This window comes from Microcebus murinus, chromosome 8 (genome assembly GCF_040939455.1).
Source record: "Microcebus murinus isolate Inina chromosome 8, M.murinus_Inina_mat1.0, whole genome shotgun sequence".
In the NCBI taxonomy this organism is placed as follows: domain Eukaryota; kingdom Metazoa; phylum Chordata; class Mammalia; order Primates; family Cheirogaleidae; genus Microcebus; species Microcebus murinus.
In genome coordinates this window covers 75017045-75039011 of record NC_134111.1, presented here as the reverse complement: position 1 = coordinate 75039011, position 21967 = coordinate 75017045, and the positions used below count along the sequence as shown (strand labels likewise).

Genomic DNA, 21967 nt, shown 5'->3' with positions numbered 1-21967 from the left:
CTCCAGGAGCCTCAGGGTTGAAACTACTGACTTAAAGGGTCACTTCTCCATTTTGGATGGAGCATGATCATTTTCTAAACTACTAAGTCATTTCTTTAACAACAATTATAGATGATGATTTAGATGATGCTGCAATAAATATCATTTTGTCATTTTCTGCTCTGCTTTAATCTTGCCATAGGAAAAAATAATCTCAGGGGCAGGCTACTGAGTTAAGAGGTAGAGGCAATTTTATTAATCAAGAGTTATTAAAAAATTCAAGGCTTGTGTTAGTTTGCAGATGGTTATTAAAAAGTTTTTTACTGAAGATGTACTTACAGTTGTCATCCCTCTTTCTTTCTTTCCTTCCTTTCCTTTCATTCTTTCTCTCTCCTTCTTCCCTTTCTTCCTTCCCTTCAAGATATGAGTTTCTAAAATATGCTGAACTAAGCACATTAATTCAGAAATGAGTAGAACGCAACCCTTTTATAGCTCATGGGATGGAAGGGAATGGAATCCACCGGAAGCAAATAGATCTCCATTTCCAAAGAGGCTCACACATGTATTAGTGGTTCTATAGGGCTTTCATTTATCATTCTGTTACTAAATCTTCACTGAATTTCTAGAGAATAAACTCAGAAAGTTAATTACAATAATTTTGGCACTTTTCTTTTCGTATGGTAAATTAACCTGAGAAACTATAGCGTAGATTGTTGTGTTCTCTTTTTTTCCTGCTTTGACCATTTGCCTATACCCAGCGATTTCTATGGAAGAAGGTAAGAAATAGTATTTAGAAAACAACTATTATTTCTAAAATCTCCTAGAAATTTCTTGTACTTTTAAAACTTCAATTCAGTTCAGGTTATTTATTAAGCTCTTCCTAGGTACCTAGTAGTGTGCTAGTCATTAATACCCTAATTTATAAAAAGATGTCATTCAAAAGAAGGCATGCAAAGTATAATTATTCTAACACTGAGAGGAATAAAGAAAAAGAAGGAATATTTATATGCAACTCCAGAGTTTAACACAACACATAGTAAGAACTCAATAAAAGTTGCAAAACTGATCAAATGTTTTTTTCAACTGCTTTATACACATTGCATAAAAATAACACTGTAAGGCAATTGCTATTGTTCCCATTTTATGGATGAAAAGATTGAGATTCAGAGAAGGTAAGAATGGTTGTCAGAAGTTGCAAATGGTGCACTCTGGATTCCAGCCTCCATCTGTCTGAAGGGCCCCTGCCTCAGGGGCCAAATGGGACCTTCAGTCATCACTCTACCCTTCTCCATGCCCAACCATCTGGATGACTCGCAGTGTCAAATACACACGTACATGAGTATATGCACTTGTGCACACACAGGAAAGAAAGCAAGAGGCTGTCTGCTTTTGGAGGGGATAAAAGAGAGAAGAGCTATCCCCTTAGCCATCACCCATGTTTTATCCTTAAAATTGGAAAGGGAGAGCAACTAACTACAAAAGAGGGACTTTTGAAAACTGATCTATCAGGCTAGGGCTCCAGCCTGTGTCTCCCAACGACAGGAGAGGTGTATGACACAGGCAGGTGATAGCAGAAATGGGAGCAGAAGGAGGTGGGAGAGGGAGGCAAGTCCAGGGTGCCTGCTTCTGGGTTTCTCTACCCAGGGTCTCATTGCAGGCTGCTTGGGCATAACCCTGGGGAAGGGCTGGGGACTCCGAGTTCTTGGTTAATAATAAGCCCACTGTGTTAGCTTGGGCTGCCATAACAAGATATCACAGACTGGGTGGCTTAAACAGCAGATGTTTATTTTCTCACAGTTCTAAAATCAAGGTTCCAGCAGGGTTGGTATCTGGTGAGGCCTCTCTTCCTGGTTTGCAGATGGCCACCTTCTTGCTGTGTGCTCATGTGGCCTTTCCTCTGTGCATGCTTGGAGGGAGAGAGAGGGAGATCTCCAGTGTCTCTTCCTCTTCTTGCAAGGCCACCAGTCCTATGGAGTTAGGGCTCTAACCTTAAGACCTCATTTAACCTTGCTTAGCTCCTTAGAGGCTCTATCTCCAAATACAGTCATACTGGGAGCTAGGGCTTCAACATATGAATGTTGTAGGGACACAATTTGGTCCTTAACACCCACCCTAGCTCATCATGTGGAATTATTGATTTGGAAAGAGCATATAATCAGTGGACCTATCTTAGATCCCAGAGTCACGTATCAGAAAAGTCAGGGCTTCTTGTGCTGTTACTGGAGAATCACGCCTGGTCTCCGTGCCTTCATCCGTAAAACAGAAAAGACAACTGTAATTTTTGTTTGCCTTTTGGAAAGCCTTCTAGTTATGTCCTGGGAACTAATGAACTCACTATTGTTATAAATGGCTAATCTGGAAAACAGTCGCTAAATGAAGACAAGGGAGTGAATGTCAGTGCTGAAAATCTCAGCCATGTCACTTGTTTATCTGTGCCCCTACCTCTATGAGACAGTATTATTTCTTAAAAGTTTTCATATTTTATATTTCATTTAAAAACATGAATGAATTGTGTGATTTTTTTAAGGGAGTGGTGATGTGTTACTTCCTGATATTATAGCTTATTATACAGACTTTTGGGACGTGTATAACCTTCATTTCTTCAACCACCATCTGTTGAGCGCTTGCGATATGCTGGGCACTGTGCCAGGCACGAGAGGTACAGTGCTGAGATAAAAAAAAACAAACCCTTTTTTTCCAGAATGTATATTCAAACCAAATATTTTGATATTCAAAGGAAAATTTACCTACTATGTGCAAGACACTCTCCTAAGCTCTGTAAAGTGTGCAAAAACTAGTAAGACAGTTCCTGCCTTCAAGGAGCCGTCTAGGAGAGCAAACAAGACAAACTCCCAAATGGTTACAGAAGTAGGGTAGATGTACAGGAGCAGAGAGTTCAAGGTAGTAGGAAGACAGTGTTAGGCAGGTTCATAGCAGCGGTATTGATTTTTATCAGCATTTGAGATGGACCCTGAAGCATTACGGGCACAGGGAACAGTGTAAGCAATGGCACAGAGGAAGAACCATGGTATCACTCTACTTGTATGGTAGCCTAAGATATGTGAAGGAGAGAAGTGGAAAACAAGCTTCCTAGTTGGGTTTGGATCATGTTTTGCAGTGTTTGAGTGTGAAGATAAGTGATTTTTAAAGTTATATTCTTTTATTCTATATACCTCGAAAGTAAAAATAATTAACATTTATCGAGCACTTACTATGTGCCTGAGCTTTTCATCTCAATTAATTCTGTTCTGTGTGGTAGGTATTATTACTATCCCCATTTACAGGTGGAAAACAGAGACTTAGAGATAAACTAACTTGTCCAGTATGCAAAAGCCTGTGCTTTTTGTCAGGCATGGTGGTATGTGTCTATAGTTCTGGCTACTTGGGAGGCAGAGGTGGGAGGATCACTTAGGTACAGTGAGCTATGATCTTGCCTGTAAATAGCTGCTGAACTCTAACCTGGGTAAGATGGCAAGACTTTGTCTCTAAAAAAAAAAATTTTAAAAGCCTATGCTTTTTAATTTTTCACCATTTTATGTTATAGAAATTCTTGAATCACATTTTCATTTAATATGGTAGAGTCCTATTTATATCTCCAAATGAGCAATAGTTGTAAGAGTAACATTACTGTAAGATGGTCTGAGTTTTATTGATACAAACCTATACATAGGGAATTTTGTTTTTAATGCTGACGTATTTGAAGTTCTATTTTTCCCTTTCCACGTTCTTTTATATTATAGATGATGACATGAAGATTGACGAGAAATGCGTGGAAGCAGGTAACATTTCCTCTTAATTGATTTACCATCAGAAGAAATATGAAGCACTTCATCTATAAATTATCTGAACCATAGGTGGCCAGTGGGGCCACGGGCTTTTCCTGTGGAAGAAATGTGTAAATTGACTCTTCCACCTCCATCCTTTTTCTGTGGTTCTGACACTTGGAAGGAGAAGCAGTGGGAATGCCTCCAGCCTTCCACCAACCTACTAGAGAACATTCTAGAAAACAATATCTTGGCAATGATGTCAGGAACACTTAGTAACACTCAGCATATCAGACCGGTGGAACACTTGGAAACTCCAGTGCTTTTTGTAGAATATCATAAAATGTTGTAATATCAATTTTTTTTTTTTTTTTTTTTTTTTTGAGACAGAGTCTCGCTTTGTTGCCCAGGCTAGAGTGAGTGCCGTGGCGGCAGCCTAGCTCACAGCAACCTCAAACTCCTGGGCTCCAGCGATCCTTCTGTCTCAGCCTCCCAAGTAGCTGGGACTACAGGCATGAGCCACCATGCCCGGCTAATTTTTTCTATATATATTAGTTGGCCAATTAGTTTCTTTCTATTTATAGTAGAGACGGGGTCTCGCTCTTGCTCAGGCTGGTTTCGAACTCCCGACCTCGAGCGATCCGCCCGCCTCGGCCTCCCAGAGAGCTAGGATTACAGGCGTGAGCCACCACGCCCGGCCTGTAATATCAATTTTTTATAAAGCAAAACATATATTTTGTTATTAAGTTTGATGACGTCTTCTAGCATAGATAGTAGTAGGTTCCAAAATTTTGAGAAATATATGAAAGCTTTTTACATTTCTATACTTTTTTTTTGTAAATTGGGAAAAGATTTTTCAGATCTAGTGGCAGAACTAAGATTAGCTAAAAAATAACTAGAATTTTGTTGGGTTAGTTGGAGAGACTTTAATCTGACAGGTGACTTTGTCTCGGCTTTAGGGGCTAATCTAGTTTTTAGAAATGAAAGAACAATATGAAATTTTTAAATAGTGGGTATTTCAAAGATTCACGTATATCTCCTATAACAACTACAGAGTAATGTTGACATTATGTTTATTTTACCAAGTATACAATTCTGTTTTTGTTTTAACTTGCAGTAATATTCATTTTCCTTCTGTAATTTTAATTATCTTACTAGGTAATACATTCACATAGTTCAAAATAAGAAGTTCCTTTCTTTTCAGGTCTCCTACTCAGTTTTCTTTCCTGAAGGAATAAATATTATCAGTTTATTTGGTATCTCTCCAGACACCTTCTGTGCATATAGAAGCAGTGATGTTTATTTTTCTCCTCTTTCCCTTCTCATCCCCACTTTCTTTTTCACAAACAAACTTCATATACCCTTTGATGGTATGCTATACACACTTCTCTTCTTAGCTTGGAGATGGTTCTATTTTAGTCCATACAGAGCCTCCCCTTCTTTGTTTTTCAACAGCTTATGGGTTATTGTATACTTACATAATTAAACACTTATGTCCTATTTTTTCCCATTATTAGCAGTGTACAGTGAATAGCAGTGCTACAATGACATATAAATATGTCATTTCACACGTGTGGGTATTTCTTAGATGCAGCATTGCCTGATCCAAGGGTGCATGTATTGGAAATGTTCAAATTGCCTTCCATAAAAATTCTAGATTCTTAATCCTTAATCTCTTTGTAAAATACTAACAAGAATTGTTTTAACTAATGAGGAAGTTGGTTTATCTCACATATTTCTCAGCTGCCTGAACAAACCTGCTGCAGTAGCCCCTCCGGTACTTACTTGTTCTCCTTGCCATGCTGCCCTTGCTTGTTGGGCCCCCACTCGCCTCCATCTGCAAGCTCACCAGCAGCAAAGCTGTGCCATGTCCAACGGTCTATAGGGGCTTCCTGTGACATTCCACTTTCCCCTTCTCTCTGAGCCTCTTTTTAAATTTCATTTTATTTATTCTCTTCTATGTTATTTACTTATTTTAAGTTCCAGCTGCACCCTGATTGTCACTATAGAGCAACACTGAATACCATGTATCCTATTTAAGGCTTATATATGTCATAGGGACACCACTGACTTGACTTGGATTTAGGGACAAAATTTAAAAGGTGGTGTGTGGGCAGAAGCATAAGCCAGGGAATTAGATCATTAAAATATAGACTCAGTGTAGATAGTAATGTAATGACATTCTTGTTTTTTGCCTCCATGGAAACTCATAGATGAAGAAATATTTGAATCTGGTAAGTAAAAAATGAATATTTGGTACTGATTTTTAAATGTATATTCCAAATTTTGGTATAATTTGAAGACATATTTAGAGTTATGACACAATAATTATTTAAATATATCAACAGTAAAAAAAATTAAAAAATAACTGTGAGGTGACAGAGATGTTAATTTGCTTCATGCCAGCAACCATTGTACCATCTATATGTAGCCCACAGAGTCATGTTGTCAATGTCAAATAAGTATTATAAAATTTATTTTAAAACAATACAGCAACAGTGCTTTTCATAGGCCCAGTACTGTTTCTGAGGCCAGTACTGTCCCTGAGGCAGCATTTTTGGGATTCTGTGGGGGCATTTTTTGGTTGTCACATTGATGAGGGCACTACTGGCTTTTAATTGGTAGGAATCAGGAGTGGTAGATATTCTGCAGTGTATGAGATTGTCCTGCACAATGAAGGATTGTCCCTAGACACACATACCTTTTGCATGTCCTGCTGGACAAAACTCATTATAAATACAAATGAGTAGTTCTTTAATACACTGTAGGTTATCACAAGATATAAAATGAAAAGCCCAGTGGTTTAGAAGACAGTCATTATGGAGAGACACATTCAAACAGAATACAGACATTGCCTTGAAGTTATTGAATAATTTAGTCCACACATCCTGTCTATTCCATATTTTTTTTTTTTTTTTTTTTGCGACAGAGTCTCACTTTGTTGTCCAGGCTAGAGTGAGTGCCGTGGCGTCAGTCTAGCTCACAGCAACCTCAAACTCCTGGGCTTGAGTGATCCTTCTGCCTCAGCCTCCCGAGTAGCTGGGACTACAGGCATGCGCCACCATGCCCGGCTAATTTTTTTATATATATATCAGTTGGCCAATTAATTTCTTTCTATTTATAGTAGAGACGGGGTCTCGCTCTTGCTCAGGCTGGTTTTGAACTCCTGACCTTGAGCAATCCGCCCGCCTCGGCCTCCCAAGAGCTAGGATTACAGGCGTGAGCCACAGCGCCCGGCCTCTATTCCATATTGATAGTAAATAAACTAGAAAGTTTGGTATCTATACTGAATTAATTGTATTTTTTTTTTTTTTGATACAGAGTCTCACTTTGTTGCCCAGGCTAGAGTGAGTGCCGTGGTGTCAGCCTGACTCACAGCAACCTCAATCTCCAGGGCTCAGCGATCCTACTGCCTCAGCCTCCCGAGTAGCTGGGACTACAGGCATGCGCCACCATGCCCGGCTAATTTTTTGTATATGTATTTTTAGCTGGTCAATTAATTTATTTCTATTTTTGGTAGAGACGGGGTCTCGCTCAGGCTGGTTTCGAACTCTTGACCTTGAACAATCCACCCGCCTCGGCCTCCCAAAGTGCTAGGATTACAGGCGTGAGCCACCGCGCCCGGTCTGAATTAATTGTATTTTTCTTAAATACATTATTCTTGATGAAAAATGGTAGGTATCAAGTGTCTATCCCTCAAAATAATGTTGACATCATTAGTAACAAAATAGGTCCCACAGAGTATTTTTTAAAAACTACCAACCTGCTGGGGCATATTAACATTATCACCTGATTCCATGTATGTTATATTGCCTCATATTCTCCATTCCGTTGGCCTCTAATTGCTTTGTCATATTTTCTCTACCTCAATTAAGGCAACTCTCCTCTTTCTCTGATCATGCACAAATAAATCTAATCTGTTGTTACTTATCAGAGCACTTTTTTATTCTTCTGTCTACCAGTTCATTTTTTTTTAATGGATTTTGCTTTCATTTTAATATTGCATCCTTGAGATACCTTGCATTTCATGTCTTTCAAGATGTGGAATTTAGGCCGGGCGTGGTGGCTCACGCCTGTAATCCTAGCACTCTGGGAGGCTGAGGTGGGCGGATTGCCCGAGGTTAGGAGTTCAAAACCAGCCTGAGCAAGAGTGAGACCCCGGCTCTACTAAAGAAATAGAAAGAAATTAATTGGCCAACTAATATATAGAGAAAAAATTAGCTGGGCATGGTGGCGCATGCCTGTAGTCCCAGCTACTTGGGAGGCTGAGGCAGCAGGATTGCTTGGGCCCAGGAGTTTGAGGTTGCTGTGAGCTAGGCTGACCCCATGGCACTCACTCTAGCCTGGGGCAACAAAGTGAGACTCTGTCTCAAAAAAAAAAGATGCGGCATTTTCACATCATTGGGAGATTAAGAGATTAGGTTTCCCGAAGTCTCTGAGTGAGGAAGAGAGAAACATTAGTCTCAGGGACAAGTCAGGCCTCCACAAAGTAACTGGAGCTATCTTTCTGTACCATGAGCATTCCTTTTTTTATTTTTTTATTTCAGCATATAATAGGGGTACAAATGTTTAGGTTACATGTATTGACTTTGCTCCACCCGAGTCTGAGCTTCAAGAGTGTCCATCCCCCCACCAGTTCTTTTTCTCTTCTATTTCTCAGTACTTCATATAAGGAATATTTTCTGATCTCTCACTTCCCTTAAATCCATGCTTCTTCATTATAAGTAGGTATAAGCATATAGTAGTTTCTTATGTCTTCTAGAGATGTTTAACTGAGGATTTATATTTTGATATACATACTTTAAAAATACATCCTTTTTTTCCTCTTTATTACAATTAGAGCATTGTATTGATTTTTAAAATTATGTGTATGGTAGATTATACTATCTATAAATTTCATAAGATTAGAGAGATTGATACAGATACTAGTTTTAAAAAATACAGCATTGAGACAGATGACTTAGGAGCTACTCATTAAATTATGTACTTACCATTTATGTTGTTTCTAAATTTTCTGTTTTTCTATTAGATGGTTGGCCTGTTAGGGATAATTTAATTACACTTGCTAAATGTCTGGGATTGGCTTAGTTTTTAATTTATTAGATTATCCTCATCCTCCTTCATTCTGTTCAACTCACATTGTTTTGCTGAAAAACACTCCACATGCTAAGAATGTGGTTGGGACCCAGGGGTATGTGTGGGGTCTGTGATGGGATAGGCCATGTGGTGTGGCAGGTAAGGCCACAGACTTGAGCAAGATTGCCCAAGTATGACAATACTTGAGTCCATCACTCACGGACCATGGATCCTCTGATACTCAACCCCTCTGCCCTTCAGGTTCCCCATCTCCAAAATAGGAACAATAATTTATAAGGAAAGTGCTTAGAACAGTGCCTCGCACACAGTAAGTGCTACACACGTGTAGCTGGAGTTATTGTTGCAAAATCTTGTTCCTTAGGGGCACCTGGCAGCTGGTTCTCTTAGACTAGCACTGCAGAGGGAAGCGTGTAGCTGCCCTTACCTACTATAAAGCACTTCTCTCAGTTGAAAGAGAACTCTCAAGTGAGTTCTGAACCCAGCTCTAGAAGCTCAGTCAAGGAACAATTAGTACCAGCTGGAATATCTTCTAAGTCAACAACTCTTGGCATTCATTCATGATGCTTAATTCTGTTACTTAGACCATGTAGTGGGCAGTTAAGGTTCTTTAGATTCAGTCTCTACTCTGAATGAAGTATAATGTGGCCTCCTGGAATTTCTCCAGGAGGTAATGGTATAGTTTATTTAATTAGGAATGACATTTAAAAAAAATACCAAGAGAATAGGGCTGTTTCAACATCTCCAGAAAACAAAGAAGAAGGTTTGCTTTGTATCTGGTTCCCCTGTCTTCAGGAGGACAGCCGGAGATGGACTTGCTGCAGCGTCTACCCCAATGCCATTTCTACCACTTCCTCCCCTTCCCAGGGCTGCAGCAACACTGCCTCTGGGGGAGAGCGAGAAGGCTCAAGTCCATTTCTTTCCTATAATTTCTCTCTTTCAAGCCCCATTTTGTGCCAACCAAGTAGAGTCTTTATGGATAAAAAACCTTCAGGGAGAGTCTTAGGTAACTTGCAGAAAAGTTATTGTCCCAGAGCAGCAGAGTCAGGTCAAATCAGTTCCCCATTCTCAGCTGTGTGCTGTTCATTTGCTTTGCCAAACCTTACCCAAGTTAAGTTACTGCTAATGGTAACAGGAATGCCTCACTTATGTCATTTACCTTGATTTGATGGCTAACTTGATCTTCTCAAAGGCTTAACTTTTTCATGTCTGTTTTTGCTCTTACCCAAATATCCAGAAGAACTTTCAGAAGGTAATTTTTTGTTTTTATTTCCTGGATATGTCAAATAGAGCTATGCTTAAGATCTTTCAGTGCCTCAAAGTGAATATTTGACAGAATAACTTTTAGGGTGGAGATATGCTATTTTATGAGTGAAATCAATGGTTAAATATTCAATTTAATAAAAAAGCAATTTAAAATGAAAAAAGTAATTAAGATTTATGAAGGGATAGCCCTAAATAAACATTTCCTTTTTAACTTATTGACATATCTTAGTTAGAAAATGTACTTATATACCAGAAGATGAAATTGATGTTACTTACTGTGTTTTCTTGGTATTTTAAAATGGATTTTTTAAAAATGGTATATATCAGTTTATTCTATGAACAAATGATATTTATGTATTGTTCCAATAATCAGAATAGAATTGTATAAATAACAAGGAACTTACGTAAAAAGTAATTTGAAAATGATATTTTTGTGACATTTTTCCTGAGGTTTATAACAATTTTTCTGAGGCCCCTAACAGAAGCAGAAACAGGAGTTTGTACTAGCTCTGGATGCTTCAGAGGTGCTGGGCACAGTTCTCCTCACTTTGTCTCTCAGATTCCTGGTCAATCAGAAACAACTGATAGCCATAGAACAAATGCTAATTTTAATAGAATGAACCATTTTAAAAGGGAGAAAGGGAGAAAGGGAGAAAATGATCCATATCTAGTTAAGAGATGAAGCATAGGACCTGCAGGAACATCATATCTACCAGTTAAAGCCAAAGCCAATTTATCTACTTTTTAAAAATCAGTTTTCTTAGAGTATGTTTAAAAATGTAGTTTTTATGTTTTTACTATGACTTGATATCTTTCTTATTACTTTAGACAAGCCTAAAATAATGTTTTGTTCTCAGCTATACTACACAGACTGCATTCAGTAATGCTAAAATTCTGTAAAGTGTCCCTCTATAGTTTGTGGTATGTGGACAATAGGATGGAAAGTGCTTAGAAAACATTCTTCAGTAAGCCACTCCAGGATAAATTCAACTGTGCTGTCATCTACTGAAGTAATATCACTTGCAAATTTGCAGATGATTTCATGCATTTGTTCTAAGTGAACTTCTCCTTGCCCTCACACATTCTGTTCTCTGTGTTCCAGACAAGGAGGAATTTGTTGGCTATGGTCAGAAGGTCTTTATCGGTAGGTGATGAATAAGAAGCAGGTCTTTCTCACTTGCTAAGTTACGTTCATATCAGCCTGATGCTCTTCTGAAAGCTTCTTTTACTGATTAACATTTCTAAACTTGTTCCTTGTTCTCGTTCCCCTCCATCCAATTTTTTTCTTGTCAATATTCTGATCTATTGATTATTCATTATTATTCATCTAATTTCCACTGGGTGTCTTTTTTTTTTTTTTTCATCAGAAAGTGTTTACTATTACGGGTGTCTCTTAATTACTCATCAAACACAAATATTTTGGTTTCCTTTCAAACTGTTCCATAATCTATTTATCTTACTCTACAGAGACAAATTCTCTGACTACTAAGCTCACATTTTGTGGCCACATTTCTATAATCTGTCACCTGGCCAGAGCTTTCTGAAGGACAAGGCACCACTCATTTAAAATCACTCTAGGCTTCCTGCTTCAGGGAGGCAGGGAGAACAGCAGAGCTGCAGGGGCTGTAAACTAGAAGGTTGGATCCCAAGCCTGATGCACTTTGGAATCATCAGGGCCACCATTCTGCATTGCTTCCAGAATCATTCAGTTCAAAAGCCACTGGCTAGGGCTGAGGAGAGTAGGCAGCTGCACAAGGGTAGGGAGTAAGGAGTGTGGGATGGGACATGAGAGCCTGAGTAGCATGTGTGTGGGGGCATCTGTGCAGGGGGCTATGGTGGCCTGGCGCAGGTTGTGAGAGCCAGAGTAACATCAGAAGGGCAGCTGCCATTGGTTGGCCTCTGATAGCCCACAGCCTCTACACAGATGCTGTCCTCATTTAGCCTGGGCTCTGACACTTTCTGCCATGCTGCCAGCACTGTCTGGCCCTCTTCCTACACAGGTGCTCTTGATTGATATAACAGCCAAATGTATTGAGGGCAAGAGCCAGGGTTCTCACTGTCAGAGAAGGCATTACATATACGGACAGGGAAGGCTAGAATGAATCATGTAATGTTGCATTGGCATTGTGGGTATTGGTGGGAACTCAGAGTTTTCAATATATATAGATGTAATATAAATGTAAGCATGTGTGCATATTACTATTTATTCATACACATACAGTCCTAGCTCTATCTACTGAGAGGCCCTGGACACATCTCTAAAAATAATAGAAAGCCTGGTGATTTGAAAGATTAAGCAGGAGTCTAAGGGTTCATGATTAAGAAATTAAGAAATCATGATTAAGATATCCATCTTTGTCACTGATCGCACAGTCCTAAGCAGCTGCCTAGCCTGTCTGTGTCTTAGTGTATACATCTGAAAAATGTGAATAACGAGCCTGCTCCACTGTTTCCACCCCCCCCAAACCACCATCATCTCTCACCCAGACTACAGCAGTAGCTTCCCAACTGCTCTCCCCCAGGCTACACTTACTCCCCCTACAGTTTACACCCTCCTTGCAGTAATCAGGGGAATCCTTCAGAAACATGAATCAAATCATGTCATCCCCCCACCCCCTCAGCCAGGTCTCTCGTCTGTTCATCCAGAGGCTCCAAGATCCACCACCCTGCTGAGGCCCTGTGTGGTCTGGCTCCAGCTCCCTCTCCAACCCCATGTCCTGCCACACCCGCTCCTGCTCACTGCCTTACAGCTCTCCGGACACCCTTGCTTTTCCTCAAACCTTCCCAGCACAGTCCCTTTCTCTGCACCTTTGCATTGCCCTTTCCCCAGCCCGGCTTGCTCTTCCCAGCAGAGGTCCCCTTAGCTGGCTCCATTGCTTCACTCACACGTCTGTTCAATGCCGACTTTGCAGAGATACTCTGATCACACTGCGGCCCGCAAAGGCGCCCTCATCACCCTCTATCCACTCAGTCTTCCTCTAAGCACTTATGTTTTGTTGTTTTTGTTTTCTTCCCGCTCTACAAAAGTGAATGTGGAGAGGAATTGGTCTTAGATGAGTTGGGCACTCTATCTCCAGTACCAAGCACAATGCCTGGCACGCAGTGGGTGCTGGATGCACCTTACAGATAACGCGCACGGGGCATTGTGTTATTTTCCCGTCATGTGGCTTCCTATCTTCTAGTTTCAGGCAGACATGATTATATTAACTAACACTTTAGGATCACAGTTGCTGCATGTTTCATCAGATCTGAAGCAAGAAGTAATCTCTCCTGCCCTAGATCTTATGTTTTGTTCATGTCCCCCCTCCAGCTGGTTTCCGCCGCAGCATGCGCCTTTGTCGCAGGAAGTCTTACCTAAGCCGGCGGCGTGCCAGCGTGTGCTGCGCTGGCGGCTGCTACAGTGCAGTGGGTGCTCCTTACGAGGAGGTGGTGAGGTACCAGCGACGCCCTTCAGACAAGCACCGCCTCATAGTGCTTGTGGGTATGTCTCAGCATGCACTCTCCTCTTCGCGGCAAGTTTTCCTTCTAGGTTCAACTGTCTTGCATTGGGGGAAGTGGTAAAAGTAGAACTCTTTATGGACCCCCATACAAATACCTTTTTTAAAACCATAAAATATCCTATTTTTTTAATGTGTGTTTATAAATAAAACTTTATGAAGCTTTTTTGTCTACAACTGAGTGTGGTATGCAACAGTGTGTATGAACTTACATAGTAAGTTGTAATTATGATAAGGATATAACTGTGATTTTTTTTTTTTTTGCCTGTTTAGAATTTGTTCTATAACCATAGGTGAGTGTTCCCCTAGACTGGTCAATTGTCTGTATCATGAAAATAAATCCTTAAATTCCATTTCTCTAAGAAATATATAACTATCTCTTTGAAAAGTATCTAAAATCTTCTGGACTGTATCTTTGGTGCTAAAGATCAGGACAGATACAGTGCTGGGGTCACCTGCTTTTGTGTCCAAGACTTCTACAAAGCTGGTGGTGCCTGCTGCAGTAGCAACTTCCATCTTACTGCCATCCTGTTCGTGTGTTCAGCTGCGAGCAGGGAAGACCCCTAAAGAGCAGAACAACATGCCTTTCAGCCAGGAACAGCCAGGAACATCATTTGCAGGACCCAGTGAAAAATGAAAATACAATGGCCCTTGTTCAAAAATTATTAAGGATTTCAAGATGCAATAGGAGAGCATTAATCTAAGCGTGGTATCCTTCTAAGCACAGGCCCTGTATAACTGCACAGGTTTTATGCCCATGAAGTCCGCCATTCATGGGGAAATGGGGGTGCTGATTCAGTCACCTATCAGCAATGTACCCCTGAATTCTATAAGCCACAGAACCTAGGAATGTTGAGGCTGATTTCTGTTGTGATACCATAGAAACTTCATTTGAATAAGGAAGGCATATCTCTCAGATTATCTAAAATGAGACCAGCTAATTTTCATGGCATCCAATGTAAGACGAGGTTTGCTGGGGTGAGAGGTTCCTGAAATTCCCGACCTCATTTCGGAATGTCGAAGCAGTGTGGGTTACTACTCCATGGGCAACCAGGAAAATTCCCAAGAGTTTTCTGGAGTTGTTCCAATTCGTGAGGAAAGAAGTTACGTTATTTTCCTAAAGCCATTTGTTCTCAAGTTTCTTCAATAAAAGGACTGAAATGATTATTTTACCACATAATTATATTTATCCACATCTAATGGTTTCTGTATGTCACTTTTTGTGTTTAGGACCATCTGGAGTTGGAGTAAATGAACTAAGAAGACAACTTATTAAATTTAATCCCAGTCATTTCCAAAGTGCTGTGCCACGTATGTTGAGTTTTTCTTTCATAATAGTTCATGTTTTGGTAAAATTTTCTTTACCTTTTTACTGATCTCACTTAATATGTCATATCTTGTTTTAAAAATAGAAGACACAAAGGATAATCATTTATAAGTATTTATAACTATGTTTATGTTAATAAAGAGAATTGATTTAGTGGTGGGTAGCCAGCTAGGTTTTTAAAAGGTAACTCTGTCTTTTTTGTCTTTTTTATTTTTTATTTTTTTTTAATTTTTTAAATTTCAGCATATTATGGGGGTACAAATGTTAAGGTTATGTATATTGCCCATACCCCCCACCTCGAGTTGGAGCGTCAAGCATGACCATCCCCCAAACGTTGCACATCTAACTCATTATGTTTGTATATACCCATCCCTTCATCCCCCCCAATATCCCCACCTGCCCAACACCTCATAAATGTTTTTCCTATATGTCCACTTACATGTTGATCCATTAATAGCAATTTGCTGGTGAGTACATGTGGTGCTTGTTTTTCCATTCTTGAGATACTTCACTTAGTAGAATGGGTTCCAGCTCTATCCAGGAAAATACAAGAGATGCTATATCACCGTTGTTTCTTAAAGCTGAATAGTACTCCATGGTATACATATACCACATTTTATTAGTCCACTCATGAATTGATGGGCACTTGGGTTGTTTCCACAACTTTGCAATTGTGAAATGTGCTGCTATAAACATTGGAGTGCAGGTGTCTTTTTCATAAAGTGACTTTTGATCTTTTCAGTAGATGCCCAGTAGTGGAATTGCTGGATCAAATGGTAGATCTACTTGTATCACTTTAAGGTATCTCCACATTGCTTTCCACAGAGATTGAACTAGTTTGCAGTCCCACCAGCAGTGTAGCAGTGTTCCTATCTCTCCGCATCCACGCCAACATTTATTGTTTGGGGACTTTTTGATAAAGGCCATTCTCACTGGAGTTAAGTGATATCTCATTGTGGTTTTGATTTGCATTTCCTTGATGATTAGAGACTGAGCATTTTTTCATATGTTTCTTGGCCATTATTCTGTCTTCTTTTGAGAAGTTTCTGTTCATGTCCTTTGACCATTTTTTGATAGGGTTGTTTGAGTTTTTCTTGCTGATTTTCGTGAGTTCTAAAGAGATTCTAGTTATCAGCCCTTTATCGGATGTGTAGCTTGCAAAAATTTTCTCTCATTCTGTAGGTTCTCTGTTTGCTTTTGTGACAGTTTCTTTGGCTGTGCAGAAGCTTTTTAATTTGATCAGGTCCCATTTATTTATTTTTGTTGTTGCTGTGATTGCCTTTGGGGTCTTCTTCATAAATTCTTTGCCTAGGCCAATGTCTAGAAGAGTATTTCCAACGTTCCCCTCTAGAATTCTAATAGTTTCATACCTAATGTTCAAGTCTGTTACCCAGTGTGAGTTGATTTTTGTGAGAGGTGAAAGGTGTGGGTCCTGTTTCAGTCTTCTACATGTGGCTATCCAGTTTTTCCCAGCACCATTTATTGAATAAGGATTCCTTTCCCCAGTGTATGTTTTTGTCTGCTCTGTCAAAGATTAGTTGGCTATATGAGGATGGTTTTATATTTTTTAACAAATCATGTAGATAACCTTTCAGGACAACTAATATTTAGCAATGATAGCTAACATACATTCAGTACTTACTATCTTTCCTGCACTGTGCTTGACTCTTTGAATGCCTTGTCTATTTTTTTATCTAAAAATGTTGATATGTGTATGTATAACTTTATATAAATGTATAAGTACAGTACATGGTAGTTTTTTAAAATGGCATTTTCTCATTTCCTCTTACCTGTGGCACTTTTATTTCTCCTAAGCTTCTCCTTCTCCACTACCAACTCCTAAGCCAATTCCTAAGATGTGATCTTCCAGACTTTTCTCTATGTTCATCTTATCCATTTAGAGTTGTGTGGGTTATTTCTTTTTAAACTTTAAGACATTTGAGAGCTACAGTTCTAAAAATACAAGGTGTTATTTGTGTCATACTGAGATTCATCCTTTAAAAAAAAACTTGAAAAATCACTCTAAAAAAACTGTGTTTTATTATAAAAAACAGAAAAATAAAGATGAGATAGAATTCCTGATTTCAAGAAAATAGAAAGTTTATTATATGGCATAGTTTCTAATACATATAAAAGTAGGTTAAAATTTTGACTGAGGCACAAAGACGTGTAAATCCTTAAATGAGGAATGTGAAAACCAGTTACGCGTCAAGTGTATGGAAGAGTTGGGAATGGAGGATTTTCAGGGAGGCTTTTACTGGAGAGAACCATGCTGTGAGTACCTCCCACGGGGTGAAAAGAGAATGTGTACACGTGTGTGTGTGTGTGTGTGTGTGTTTGCTTCTCCCTTCCCTTAAGGCATGAGAGAGGAACTTAGGGAGATCATTTAGAGAGCTTCCTATATGTTCCTGCAGTTCGGGGGACACAGAAGAATTGTGTCAGAAATATACCTGAAAAATTTAAAGGATGAAAGCTTAGAGGAAGTGGCCAATAGGTGTAATTTGGGAAGTTGCTGCCCTTGTAGAGTCTGTCATAGCTAAAGATGTGTCATGTTTCCCAAGGACCACATCTGGGCAGATAATGTGGGAGAAAGTCAGCCTGGGGTTATCTTAGTTCCTGCCCGAGAGGAAGCCTCAGGAGGAGGAGGCCAAAAGTGGACCCCAAGATACACTAGGCTTTGGAAGGAATTACGAATGACCAGCTGGAACAGGAATGAGCTTGACAGGCCTGGTGGTGGTGGTGGTAGTGTTTGTAAAATAATCCAATTCATCATCTAGGAGAGACAGAGCCAGACTTAAGCATCTGCCAAATCTAAAGGGAGCCAATAGCAGCCAGCTTTGATATCCACCAAGCCAAAACTTGGCTACCTTCTTTCCTCTCTCTCCCTGCACTCTAGCCTTGGAGAGTGATAGACGGGGGACTGGTGGGGTGGGGAGTCAGTAGAAATGCACTAAAAGGAAAGAAAAGTGACTCATACTCTGTCTCCTCAATTCTGGCTTCTCTGACTGCAGTGAATCTGAGCCAGATGTGTGGAAGAGAAGCATAAACTATAAGTGAAGTTCATAATTTTGATTATTACATGGGAATAAAATTTTAATTGCTAAATTGAGACTAAATGATAAAAATGAAATTGTAGCATGAATGATGATAGACTTTTAAAATGAAATCTATGAGTGATCGAAAGAGTTATCAGAACTGCTAGATTTTCAACCAGGGACCAGGGCAGATCTTGCCTCACAGAAGGGCGGTAGGAGACCTAAAAAGCTGCTTTATAATCATATCCCACAGGTTGTGCTTTCTGAAGTACTGCTTACATGTGGAAGAATGAGCATTAATCTCAAAAACAGAAACTATCAAAATCACCATTTTTCAATAATTTGGATAAAAGTAAAATGCCCACAGAACATAGAAGAATTTTAGTCATTCAAAGTGAGAAAATATTTTTCTTTTTAATAGAGTGGACAGTTTTAAGCTTAAAATGGATACCTCAGGTAATGCACCAATTTACAGATTTTAACCTACCACATACAATATCAGTGCATTGGAAGCAAAGGAGAAAGGGCCCTCTTAGGTTTATATTAACATGATTCACTATCACCTGAGAGCTATAGGTTTTACTAGAATTTTTTTTTCAGTAGGAAACTATAGAAGTGGCATAACTGTAGGAACTCTAAAGATCTGAAGAAGGGCTTGAATAAGGAAAAACCAACGATGACCTCAAGGATGGCATTTATTTTTGAGCCCCCCTTGCAGGTCTGTAACTCCTTTGCTCATTTAGGGACTGTTTCAAGCTCCTACTTGATCATTTCCATGTATTGATATCATCAGGTGTTGATCTATTTCATCTTAAACTTTGTCAAATGCAAACACACACATTCTTTATGAATAAGGGGAATTTGTTGTAATGCAGATTAAGGGACTAGCTTTGTAGCATATAGGACACAGAATTGGAACTGTGTCTTATTCACCTTTATGTTTTAAGAACCTAAGAACATAATGGGCACTCAATACATGTTAATTGAGGCCGGGCGCTGTGGCTCACGCCTGTAATCCTAGCTCTTGGGAGGCCGAGGCGGGCGGATTGCTCAAGGTCAGGAGTTCAAAACCAGCCTGAGCAAGAGCGAGACCCCGTCTCTACTATAAATAGAAAGAAATTAATTGGCCAACTGATATATATATAAAAAAATTAGCCGGGCATGGTGGCGCATGCCTGTAGTCCCAGCTACCCGGGAGGCTGAGGCAGAAGGATCACTGGAGCCCAGGAGTTTGAGGTTGCTGTGAGCTAGGCTGACGCCACGGCACTCACTCTAGCCTGGGCAACAAAGCGAGACTCTGTCTCAAAAAAAAAAAAAAAGATACATGTTAATTGAATAAATGGATGAGCAAACAATAAATCACTTTTAGATATGCGATGAACTCCTATATTCTATACTGGGTGCTTTTGAAGTTGAAGAATCTATACTCAAAGTGGCCATACCAAAGAATCAGACTGAATCCAGATTCAGCCAATTGTTCCCTTCTAGAGGGATCCCTAAAACTAATCACCATTTGGGTATTAATGCATCTGGGCAAGACTGCAGAATGTCACGGGCTTTTGGCTTTCTCCATTCTAAATCTGAGAATCTGATGTAATAGAAAACATTAGTCTAGGCACAGTCAGAACACCTAGGTTCTAATTTCAACTTTACTTTTTATTAGTCTTATGAATGTGAGCACATTTCTTCAAAACTTTTAAGCTAAGTTACTAAACAGTAAAATATAGATAATAACATTTTATCTGGCTAGGAGTGTGGGGGATAAAATGAGATCATGGGAAATGCACTATGCAAACGTAAGATATTGCTGATTTTGCTACCTGGAAGCCTTTAGGCATCTTAGGGTTCACATATAATTCTCTACTGCCTGTTTTGAAGTAATAGCAGGTGTTCCCTTAGACCCTCCTTATCCTGGCTTAATACCTAGTACATTCTTTTCCACACCATAAAGACTCAATAAAGGTTTATAGAGTAACTGGTTTTGATATGAGAACTTCTACTTATCAACAATTCAGGTTTCCTATTTGGGGTTCTAGCATTTTGTTTATCTATTTATTTTGATTGGATATCCTTATCTAAATGCATATTGGTAATAAATCAAAACATCTTGAAGACTCTGAAATCTTTAATTCCTTTTTTTCATAGATACTACTCGTTCCAAAAAGAGCTATGAAATGGATGGGTGTGAATATCACTTTGTGTCAAAGGAAACATTTGAAAGCCTCATATATAGTCACAGGTAAAGTAGAAGTCACAAGCTAAGTTTTACCTCTGCTTGTTTTACATTTAAATTAGATTCCCTATTCCTATGTAATATCCAAAACTCCTGGGGATAATTCCTTTTGTTTCTGAAGAGTTAAGCAAGGAAATGTACACTGTTATATTAGTATACCAACTTACTTGGTTTGGAAAGGGAGATGTAAATTTTAGAGAATTTGAGGAAGTGGCTAAATCCTAGATCTCCTTATTTTTTTTCTTCTGCTGAATATCCTTTTTTTTTTTTTCTTTTGTCCTAGGAAAGTCCACATATTTTTATTCAATTCTATTAGAGTTTATTCTCAGGTTACTACTACTACTACTTTATCTGTAGAAAGAGTTCTTGTTTTCTTTGTCCCACTCTTGTAGGATGCTGGAGCATGGTGAGTACAAAGGCCACCTCTATGGCACTAGTGTGGATGCTGTCCAAGCAGTCCTTGATGAAGGAAAGATCTGTGTCATGGACTTAGAGCCTCAGGTGGGTCCACGGTGGAATATTTCTCATCTTCCCAATCATGAATCCATGTTATCCGTCATCCATTTTGTGTATGTGCTGTAGTTTATAGTTGAAACATTTTATTCTGTTAGCTTTTTAAGACCACTTCTCTTATCTAAGATTTTATTGGAAGTATCAGTTGCCAACATCTTGTTTTTAATTGGTGAGGAAGTCTTTCTTCTTAGATACAAAAGCAGAACTGAGTGGGTGACCATAAAGAAAAGTTAGAATCTTTCTTGCTTTAACCTTGATCACAAAGGCTTCAAGGTAACTTCTAGTGGAGGAAGCTTTACACAAGCTTTACACAAGATGAGGTTTCTGTGTCATCGTGTCTGTGCCTTTTTCCCTGAGCCATTATGTGGAATGGAGCAGAGGTGACCAAGTTAAGACAAGACCAATTTAAGGCAATCTATAGGCCCAATTTTTATAATCTTTGTATTTTCTTTGCGTGTTCTTTATAGTCATTTAAAAATATACTTTGTGTGCTAATGAGAATCAGGGGAAGAGAGATTTGTTCTTACTTGGGTCAAAGCTGGGGGTCAGTGTGAAGATGGCAGTGGTATCCAATGTGAGACATCAGCAAGAGGGAAGGGAAATGAGGGTGAAACAGCTGATCTTGAGAGTCTTTATCTTTGTCATGAGATCATGTACAGAATCCTCTCAGTAGAAAAGATTCTGTCATCTATAAAGTCTCACTCAGCCAGTAAGATTTCAATAGCTAGTCATAGCTAGTAAGAGATAGAATTGAGGACGTAAGACTATACTCTGGCTAAAAATAATTGCTAATTTCTAGTCTTAGAAATTTTAGAACATTCATATTGACTCCAGGAAGTTAGGACTTCTGTTTTTATTATTTATTTATTTTCACTCTTATTATTTTCCCTGTATCAGTAGAGATGGGCAGGGACTTCTGTTTTTAAATGTGCATTTTTCTGTGTAGGATATTCAAGTGGCTCGAACTCATGAGCTAAAGCCCTATGTCATATTTATAAAGCCATCTAACATGAGTTATATGAAACAATCTCGGAAAAATGCCAAGATTATTACCGACTACTTTGTGGACATGAAGTTCAAGGTAAGATCAAGTCAAAAATCACCTTATTGCTTTCAGTGACTTCGAGGCTAGGGTGATTCGGATTGGGCATGGCTGAGGACATCAGATCTCATTGTCATTCTCCTCCTTTTCCAACCCCCTCCCTAGATGACCCTCAATAAAAATTATTATATTGTTTCCACAGGATCCCTGTTACAGA

General features: G+C 39.2%; 1 protein-coding gene across 3 annotated transcripts in view; it reads left to right on the top strand.

Annotated features, from left to right (window-relative positions):
- The window catches only part of MPP4 (MAGUK p55 scaffold protein 4), a 52141-nt gene that overhangs the window by 27957 nt on the left and 2217 nt on the right, over nucleotides 1–21967 (top strand). For all 3 annotated transcript variants that reach the window (XM_076005814.1, XM_076005815.1, XM_020288276.2), the window contains 10 exons: nucleotides 738–755; nucleotides 3720–3758; nucleotides 5957–5977; nucleotides 10075–10089; nucleotides 11206–11247; nucleotides 13414–13584; nucleotides 14831–14911; nucleotides 20108–20201; nucleotides 20588–20696; nucleotides 21655–21789. In XM_076005814.1, the coding sequence (XP_075861929.1) occupies nucleotides 738–755; nucleotides 3720–3758; nucleotides 5957–5977; nucleotides 10075–10089; nucleotides 11206–11247; nucleotides 13414–13584; nucleotides 14831–14911; nucleotides 20108–20201; nucleotides 20588–20696; nucleotides 21655–21789 (725 nt within the window). The remainder of the gene's footprint in view (nucleotides 1–737; nucleotides 756–3719; nucleotides 3759–5956; nucleotides 5978–10074; nucleotides 10090–11205; nucleotides 11248–13413; nucleotides 13585–14830; nucleotides 14912–20107; nucleotides 20202–20587; nucleotides 20697–21654; nucleotides 21790–21967) is intronic.